The sequence below is a fragment of the Procambarus clarkii genome, chromosome 49 (genome assembly GCF_040958095.1).
Source record: "Procambarus clarkii isolate CNS0578487 chromosome 49, FALCON_Pclarkii_2.0, whole genome shotgun sequence".
Classification (NCBI taxonomy): Eukaryota; Metazoa; Arthropoda; class Malacostraca; order Decapoda; family Cambaridae; genus Procambarus; species Procambarus clarkii.
In genome coordinates this window covers 12176085-12186965 of record NC_091198.1, presented here as the reverse complement: position 1 = coordinate 12186965, position 10881 = coordinate 12176085, and the positions used below count along the sequence as shown (strand labels likewise).

Below are 10881 nucleotides of genomic sequence, written 5' to 3'. Positions count from 1 at the left end.
GTAATAATTGTAATTACGAAGCAATAAGATGCTTATCTTAAGATAATAACAAGGTTAGGTAAGGTCGGTGTTTTCTATGAATCTTTTTAAGGGTATCTATTATGTTAAGTATGTCACCTATGCACATATTTAATAAGTCAATATTGACTTATTAAATTTGCGAGAACGGGTTGCCCACTAAGACATATCCCAACCATCCATGTATCCCACCCCAAGGTACAAAACTGATCAGTAAGAAAACCCCACACACATGGGTATGTGAGCCTGCGGGCCGCTCCAAGCAACAGCCTGGTGGATCAAACTCTCACAAATCAGTAGAAGACTTGGGAGTAGAAGAATTCCCAGAACCCCATCAAGCAGGTATCACATCCTTAAGGAAACAATGTAACCCAACCAAACAGGCGGAGCTCCACATCTTAATAATTAACAGTATTTACATTATTATGGGTGAATTATGAGAGCTGGCATGACACTATCTTGCCAAGGTCCCCCATTCTTACCTCATGGGGCGACACGCGCGCGCACACACACTTGTTTGTACACTAAACGGTTCCCCCATTAACCCCCTCCCCCCTCTTTATATGATGTTTCACACCACACATCACCACAACACACATCACCACACCCCATCATCACCACCACACCCACATTACCTACCCGCATCACACACCCACATCATCATCGTGGGCCCGACAGTATTGATTGATGGATGAAGATTAAGCCACCCAGGAGGTGACACGGGCATGAATAACGCAAACAACAGAGCCGCGGTAAACATGCCATCACTTGTGCTGGCTACACTAAAATAACAACGTACTGGAGTGAACGACGTGGAAGAAAATGCAGAATAGAACCAGTGAAGAGCAGAGGTGTCATAGGCACAATCAGAGAACACTGTATAAACATCAGAGGTCCGCGGTTGTTCAACGTCCTCCCAGCGAGCATAAGAAATATTGCCGGAACAACCGTGGACATCAAGAAAAAACTAGATAGTTTTCTCCAAGGAGTGCCGGACCAACCGGGCTGTTGTGGGTATATGGGCCTGCGGGCCGCTCCAAGCAACAGCCTAGTAGACCAAGCTCTCACAAGTCAAGCCTGGCTTGTCAGTCAGTCCACACGATACGTCCAAGCTGTGAGAGGAACCTCGCCACTTGGTACGACAGTCATGTGGGCAAAGCCCCTAAACCGGCAAGACCTGTAAGGGATATGGAAACAAGGATCTCCGGATAGAAATAGTTAGGAACTGTGCCCAACTACTTGGACCATCGGGGATCGAACCCCAACCCCGTAAGACGCAAGACCGTCGCCCTGCTGACCAGTTCAAGTGGTTGGGTATACTAAATCAAGAGAATTAAATTAGTATAGAATGCCAAGGATTTCTTCTTCGGGTTAAGCCCCTGGTGTCTAAGATGCCCCCCGTCTCACCAACGTTTAACTACTATGCGGGTAAAACAAGATGATGTTTTCTAACGCTCAAAATTTACCCCAAAATCTCAACTTGTTTACACCACACGCAAAATAATAAAAAAATCTACAAATTAATCTAATTCAATTTTACAGGCGTAATTGGTGATAATTTATAGGCGTGTACACTAATTAGGGGACGCTAAGCCCCGAAATCATCTCAAGATAACGATAGTGATAACGATTTTATAGGCGTAATCGATAACGATTTTATGGGCGTAATTGTCGAAACTCGGGCTTCTCCACCCAACACAGCCACCAAACACGGGACTTCTCCACCCAACACAGACACAAACACGGGACTTCTCCACCCAACACAGCCACCAAACACGGGACTTCTCCACCCAACACAGCCACCAAACACGGGACTTCTCCACCCAACACAGCCACCAAACACGGGACTTCTCCACCCAACACAGCCACCAAACACGGGACTTCTCCACCCAACACAGCCACCAAACACGGGACTTCTCCACCCAACACAGCCACCAAACACGGGACTTCTCCACCCAACACAGCCACCAAACACGGGACTTCTCCACCCAACACAGCCACCAAACACGGGACTTCTCCACCCAACACAGCCACCAAACACGGGACTTCTCCACCCAACACAGCCACCAAACACGGGACTTCTCCACCCAACACAGCCACCAAACACGGGACTTCTCCACCCAACACAGCCACCAAACACGGGACTTCTCCACCCAACACAGCCACCAAACACGGGACTTCTCCACCCAACACAGCCACCAAACACGGGACTTCTCCACCCAACACAGACACCAAACACGGGACTTCTCCACCCAACACAGCCACCAAACACGGGACTTCTCCACCCAACACAGCCACCAAACACGGGACATTCAACACTCACCCCAAACGCGGAGAATCTTTTAGACTTGCGGGTGTCTTTACAGAGGTAGACTTCAGACTTGGGTCTGGGCGGCCTCTTGGGTCTCATGATCACCTTCTGCTCGCTGCGGATATCCTCGTCCAGGAGCTTGGAGTCGGAGGAGACGGAGAGCTGGCGAGAGAGCGGCTCCCTGTGATCCACCAGCCTCTCCCACCCTGCACGAGGAGAGCAATAATGAGAGACGTTAGTGACTGGCAATATGGAGGATGGCTAGTGATGAGGTGGATGGCTAGTGATGAGAAGTATGAGGTTTAGTGATGAAGCTCTTCTTATGGGCATACAGTATTAGCTAAAAGTGAATTATAGTGCTGAAGATAAAATTTTGTTATTGACAAATAAATAAGTTTGTTACACTAACTATATTATTATTATATATATATATATATATATATATATATATATATATATATATATATATATATATATATATAAACAATTGATATAGGAACAAATATAAACACTACTATAAGACAACACTTGAACTGATGGTACAATCCTGAACCTAGAACAGAAACCACAACACCACCAATAAATATTAGAAATCAACCACGCACAGTGAACATAAAAAAAGAACGAATAATGAAAGAAATAATCCGTAAAAGAGTAAAAAGCATTACTCCTAACCAAAACAGACCTAATATTTAATAAAACAATGTAAACTACAGACCTCCTTATTAAAAACAGCCCGTAGCCGACGGAGAACCCTTTACAGCAGTCAAACGTGGTATATTATATTATATATATATATATATATATATATATATATATATATATATATATATATATATATATATATATATATATAAACAATTGATATAGGAACAAATATAAACACTACTATAAGACAACACTTGAACTGATGGTACAATCCTGAACCTAGAACAGAAACCACAACACCACCAATAAATATTAGAAATCAACCACGCACAGTGAACATAAAAAAAGAACGAATAATGAAAGAAATAATCCGTAAAAGAGTAAAAAGCATTACTCCTAACCAAAACAGACCTAATATTTAATAAAACAATGTAAACTACAGACCTCCTTATTAAAAACAGCCCGTAGCCGACGGAGAACCCTTTACAGCAGTCAAACGTGGTATATTATATTATATATATATATATATATATATATATATATATATATATATATATATATATATATATATATATATATATATATATATATATATATATATACATACATATATACATATATATATATATATACATATATATATATATATACATATATATATATATATATATATATATATACATATATATATATATATATATACATATATATATATATATATATATATATATATATATATACATATATATATATATATATATACATATATATATATATATATATATATATATATATATATATATATATATATATATATATATATAATGCGTTATGCGTGGTTTCCTCCGAGGCTATGGGTCCCCCTTCTTCCAGCTAGAGGTGGTACTCCCTTCATATATATATATATATATATATATATATATATATATATATATATATATATATATATATATATATATATGTCGTACCTAGTAGCCAGAACTCACTTCTCAGCCTACTATTCAAGGCCCGATTTGCCTAATAAGCCAAGTTTTCCTGAATTAATATATTTACTATAATTTTTTTCTTATGAAATGATAAAGGTACCCTTTTCACTATGTATGAGGTCAATTTTTTTTTATTGGAGTTAAAATTAACGTAGATATATGACCGAACCTAACCAACCCTACCTAACCTAACCTAACCTATATATATAGGTAAGGTTAGGTTAGGTAGCCAAAAAAACCTAGGTTAGGTTAGGTTAGGTAGGTTAGGTAGACGAAAATACATTAATTCATGAAAACTTGGCTTATTAGGCAAATCGGGCCTTGCATAGTAGGCTGAGAAGTGAGTTCTGGCTACTAGGTACGACATATATATATATATATATATATATATATATATGTGTGTGTGTCGTACCTAGTAGCCAGAACTCACTTCTCAGCCTACTATGCAAGGCCCGATTTGCCTAATAAGCCAAGTTTTCATGAATTAATATATTTTCCCGAATTTTTTTCTCATGAAATGATAAAGCTACCCATTTCATTATGTATCAGGTCAATTTTTTTTTATTGGAGTTAAAATTAACGTAGATATATGACCGAACCTAACCAACCCTACCTAACCTAACCTATCTTTATAGGTTAGGTTAGGTTAGGTAGCCGAAAAAGTTAGGTTAGGTTAGGTTAGGTAGGTTAGGTGGTCGAAAAACAATTAATTCATGAAAACTTGGCTTATTAGGCAAATCGGGCCTTGCATTGTAGGCTGAGAAGTACGTTCTGGCTACTAGGTACGACATATATATATATATATATATATATATATATATATATATATATAATATATATATATATATATGTCGTACCTAGTAGCCAGAACGCACTTCTCAGCCTACTATGCAAGGCCCGATTTGCCTAATAAGCCAAGTTTTCATGAATTTTTTTTCGACTACCTAACCTATCTTTCACACCTAATTAACTAACCAGATTATAGTTTCCTCCTTGAAATTTTCAGTTATCTTAAATTAAAAGTTACTTAGAGACCCGGAGACTAAGGCAGGAAATATATTAAGACGACTTGAGGAAGGAGGACGGAGCGGAGGCTCCGGGCGCCACTGTGAGGGAACAGTGGCGCTAAAGCTTGTGTTTAAGACAACATCTGCCGGCACACGCTGTAAGGGCTCCCTAGAGTGGTGTTATAGCATGGCAGGTCGTCCGCTGTAGCTGTCACCACCACCACCAGGAGACTGTGACCAGCTACAGTCTGGTGGCTGTACCCACCTCCTTCATTACAGTCTGGTGGCTGTACCCACCTCATCCATTACAGTCTGGTGGCTGTACCCACCTCCTCCACTATAGACTGGTGGCTGTACCCTCCTCCTCCACTATAGACTGGTGGCTGTACCCTCCTCCTCCACTATAGTCTGGTGGCTGTACCCTCCTCCTCCACTATAGTCTGGTGGCTGTACCCACCTCCTCCACTATAGTCTGGTGGCTGTACCCACCTCCTCCACTATAGTCTGGTGGCTGTACCCACCTCCTCCACTATAGTCTGGTGGCTGTACCCACCTCCTCCACTATAGTCTGGTGGCTGTACCCACCTCCTCCACTATAGTCTGGTGGCTGTACCCTCCTCCTCCACTATAGTCTGGTGGCTGTACCCACCTCCTCCACTATAGTCTGGTGGCTGTACCCACCACCTCCACTATAGTCTGGTGGCTGTACCCACCTCCTCCACTATAGTCTGGTGGCTGTACCCACCTCCTCCACTATAGTCTGGTGGCTGTACCCACCACCTCCACTATAGTCTGGTGGCTGTACCCTCCTCCTCCACTATAGTCTGGTGGCTGTACCCACCTCCTCCACTATAGTCTGGTGGCTGTACCCTCCTCCTCCACTATAGTCTGGTGGCTGTACCCACCTCCTCCACTATAGTCTGGTGGCTGTACCCTCCTCCTCCACTATGGTCTGGTGGCTGTACCCACCTCCTCCACTATAGTCTGGTGGCTGTACCCACCACCTCCACTATAGTCTGGTGGCTGTACCCACCTCCTCCACTATAGTCTGGTGGCTGTACCCACCTCCTCCACTATAGTCTGGTGGCTGTACCCTCTTTCTCCACTATAGTCTGGTGGCTGTACCCTCCTCCTCCACTATAGTCTGGTGGCTGTACCCACCTCCTCCACTATGGTCTGGTGGCTGTACCCACCACCTCCACTATAGTCTGGTGGCTGTACCCACCTCCTCCACTATAGTCTGGTGGCTGTACCCTCCTCCTCCACTATAGTCTGGTGGCTGTACCCACCTCCTCCACTATAGTCTGGTGGCTGTACCCACCACCTCCTCCACCAGGAGGTTATGTGGACCAAACCGGTCCACATAACATACCACTAATGTCCTAAATTCCCAACTCAGAGCTTACTTTATTCATCCCCGGATTAATCAATCATTACTCACCCACGAAAGTTGGACTGGACCAGTGTTGTGGGGGAGATAAATAATTAAATTCCGCGTATATAGCTACACGCTAATTGTAGCTTTCTTAAAGTAAGTTGTAGGAACTCTGCCTCCACCACTGCTGTTACCACGAGGAGCATGTCCGGATGTGAGTTGACATTATCCTAAACCAATATTCTAAGTATACAAAGCTGACATCTATAGGGCGAAGCTGACATCTTTAGGACGAAGCTGACATCTTTAGGACGAAGTTGACATCTTTAGGACGAAGCTGACATCCATCTCTCTCTCTCTCTCTCTCTCTCTCTCTCTCTCTCTCTCTAACATTGTCGTCCACTTCACTGAACTTCAAAAGCCATGAACTAGGGCGGGGTCTATCAGAGATAATCTAGATCAATAATTCCGTTCCGCGGCTCCAGCAACAGTGTCAGTGGGAAAAACCCATATTTAATCTTATATTACATTTTTCCTTTGGCTAATATGCAATTTTTCTTATGCTTAAAAATTCCTCAAAAATATGTATTTCACATACACACAATATATATATATATATATATATATATATATATATATATATATATATATATATATATATATATATATATATATATATATATATTTATATATATATATAATACATATATATATATATATATATATATATATATATATATATATATATATATTTATATATATATATAATACATATATATATATAATACATATATATATATATATACACACATACACACACACAAAACTTTAGAACGCTTTCCCACCAGTAGACTCGAACCCTAGCCAGCACAGAAGCCTTCCAGCAACTGGCATAACAGGTACGCCTTTAACCCACTGCACCACGCTCAGACCCTTAAAAGAGATGGTAATTTCGGAGTATTTATACACACCAAAGACCACCATCTCCCAAGAGCACTAGAGCAAGTGAGGGGTCATTTTTACGTTTTTCATCAAGTCCCTGTTAATATGGGAGAACACTGTGTCTATGCTTGATGCACAACTCTCCTAAACACGAGAGTGAAGTTATACAACTTCATACTAAGAAGTTATAGAAGTTATACTTATACAGCTAGGGTTCAAGTCTCCTGGTGGGAAAGTGTTCTAAAGTTGTATAACTTTACTCTCGTGTTTAAGAGAGTTGTGCATCAAGCATAAACACAGTGTTCTCCCATATTAACAGGGACTTGATGAAAAACGTAAAAATGACCCCTCACTTGCTCTAGTGCTCTTGGGAGATGGTGGTCTTTGGTGTGTATAAATACTCCGAAATTACCATCTCTTTTAAGGGTCTGAGCGTGGTGCAGTGGGTTAAAGGCGTACCTGTTATGCCAGTTGCTGGAAGGCTTCTGTGCTGGCTAGGGTTCGAGTCTCCTGGTGGGAAAGTGTTCTAAAGTTGTATAACTTTACTCTCGTGTTTAGGAGAGTTGTGCATCATATATATATTTATATATATATATATATATATATATATATATATATATATATATATATATATATATATATATATGCGAACAAGCCTGAATGGTCCCCAGGACAATATGCAACTGAAAACTCACACCCCAGAAGTGACTCGAACCCATACTCCCAGATGCCACGCAACTGGTATGTACAAGACGCCTTAATCCACTTGACCATCACGACCGGACATAATGAGGTGATAGCCGAGGCTATTTGAACCACCCCACCGCCGGCACTCGGATAGTAATCTTGGGCATAGCATTTTACCAAATCACCTCATTCTTTGGGGCACACGTGAGGAACACAAATGCGAACAAGCCTGAATGGTCCCCAGGACAATATGCAACTGAAAACTCACACCCCAGAAGTGACTCGAACCCATACTCCCAGATGCCACGCAACTGGTATGTACAAGACGCCTTAATCCACTTGACCATCACGATTATGTCCGGTCGTATAACTGGGGGGACGAACAAGCCTGGGGACCATTCAGGCTTGTTCGCATTTGTGTTCCTCACGTGTGCCCCAAAGAATGAGGTGATTTGGTAAAATGCTATGCCCAAGATTACTATCCGAGTGCCGGCGGTGGGGTGGTTCAAATAGCCTCGGCTATCACCTCATTATGTCCGGTCGTGATGGTCAAGTGGATTAAGGCGTCTTGTACATACCAGTTGCGTGGCATCTGGGAGTATGGGTTCGAGTCACTTCTGGGGTGTGAGTTTTCAGTTTATATATATATATATATATATATATATATATATATATATATATATAAAATATATATATATATATATATATATACATACATACATACATACATACATACACACACACACACACACTACATACATACACGCACACAATTTCAATTCAAAAATGGAAATGAAGGTTTCTCGTCTCGTGTACTTCGTTCAGAGGTTATGAATAATTAACTCTTATTTTAATAATACACAAAAATAAATTGACTGCAAATAAAATAAAAAATCTCAAAATAACCCCCCGAGCATTTCCGAGATTGAGGGGAAACTTAAATGAGTTTTAAAATTGAATTTTAGCTCGTAAACAAATCGATCGTGTTGACGCGTGTGAAAGTTTGGTGTGAAAGTCTAAACAGAGAGACAGAGACAGAGACAGAGACAGAAGGAGAGAGAGGAGAGGGGAGAAAAGACAAACAGGAAAGAGAGAGAGGAGGGAAAAAGATTAAGAGGTGGATGAAAGACACAAGAGAGGGGAGGTAAGATAAGGAGATAGGAAGCAAACAAGAGGGCAGATAAGAAAGAAGAGCGAGGGATAACTAAACAGACAGATCCAGATGAGCAAGAGGAGACAAAACAGAACATCAAATAACCATTATTCGTAGCGAGTAAGAGAGCGGCCAGACAGGGGAGGAGAGCAGGATGATGTAGAGAAAAGGAGAAGCTGTACTAGGGGGGCCTGACAGCTGAGCGGACAGCGCTTCGAATTCGTAGTCCTGAGGTTCCGGGTTCGATCCCCGGTTGAGGCGGAAACAAAATGGGCAGAGTTTCTTCCACCCTGATGTCCCTGTTACCTAGCAGTAAATAGGTACCTGGAGTTAGACAGCTGCTACGGAGCCGCTTCTTGGGGAGTGTGTGTACTCACCTAGTTGTGTTTGCGGGGGGTTGAGCTCTGGCTCTTTGGTCCCGCCTGTGTGTGTGTGTGTGTGTGTGTGTGTGTGTGTGTGTGTGTGTGTGAGAGAGAGAAAATAGTAGTAACGGTTGACTGACAGTTGAGAGGCGGGCCGAAAGGGCAGAGAGCTCAACCCCCGGTAAACACACACACACACACACACACACACACACACACACACACACACACACACACACACACACACACACACACACACACACACACGAAGATGGGTCTCACCCTGTAAACAAACACAGGCGAGCGCGCACACAAACCCTACAGGGACGTCCATTTGTATGAAGATGGGGTTTGGCGCTCCCCCCCCCCCCCCCGGGCCCCTACGCGGCCCTAACTGCACCTTCGGGAAATACCAGAGCGATAAAATTCTATGGTGGATGGGTGATATAAAGCCTGGCGAAACTGCGCCAGCTGAGGCAGATAGCACGCGCCAAAGTGATGTTGGAAGCTTGATGAAGTCAGATCTCTCGAGTCAGGTGGCCGGCTGCAGATCATTGGATGCTTCCAGCTGGAGGCTAGTCGCTGGAGACTCCACTGATCGCCGGTGATTGGATTGGTCGCTACACAAAGGTCGCTGGAAGGAAGGTCGCTAAAGTCAGGCAACTAAAAACGTCACATGAAGTATGTTGTTATGGTGGTCAGTTGCTGGAAGTGGTCGCTGGATGCCGGTCGCCGGGAGCAAGGCACTGAAAACAGGTCACTGGAGGCAGGTAACTTCAGCAAAGCTGCTGGTGTTAGTTCACTTGTGGGACCTTAAAGGTGATAGTTCGAAAAAAGCGATACGTTGTAAACATCTGCCGTTCATCGTCGACAAATGTTCGAAAAATGCATGATAAAGTATTGATAAGTTAGGCAAAGTATCTGCCATCAAAGGAGGCGAGGATAACTTTGGATTGCCTATAAGCAATCTTAAAGCAATAATACACCAAGTACTACAATAAAACATTGTGGATCTGAGGCAAAGTGAAATCGACACTAGTAATTCATCTATCATACTATCATGAGTATGATAGATGTACCTATCATACTATCAAGAGTATGATAGCCACACATCAATGGATCCTCCAATAACATCAACAGACTCCTTGATGTTACTACTGCTCGGCTATAAGTATCTCTGGGAATTCTCATTATCTGCTGATGTAGACCTGACCAGATGTAAACTGTCAACAAAATTATTCGCACACCCTCCGTCACTATGTGATGGAGACGCCCACTGGATGGGGGGGGGGGCGATTTTGGGGGGGGGTGATTTGGGGGGGGGGCGATTTGGGGGGGGGGGCGATTTGGGGGGGGGGGGGGGGGGGGGGCGATTTGGGGGGGGGGGGGGGG

The 10881-nt window shown here is 42.6% G+C and overlaps 1 protein-coding gene across 1 annotated transcript in view; it reads right to left on the bottom strand.

Moving 5' to 3' along the window:
* Positions 1 to 1320: 1320 nt before the first annotated feature.
* Positions 1321 to 10881, bottom strand: part of LOC123763412 (uncharacterized) — a 605113-nt gene continuing 595552 nt past the window's right edge. The window contains exons 8-9 of the mRNA XM_069303202.1: positions 2311 to 2535; positions 1321 to 1337 (exon numbers count right to left, since the gene is read on the bottom strand). Coding sequence (XP_069159303.1) covers positions 1321 to 1337; positions 2311 to 2535 — 242 coding nt within the window. The remainder of the gene's footprint in view (positions 1338 to 2310; positions 2536 to 10881) is intronic.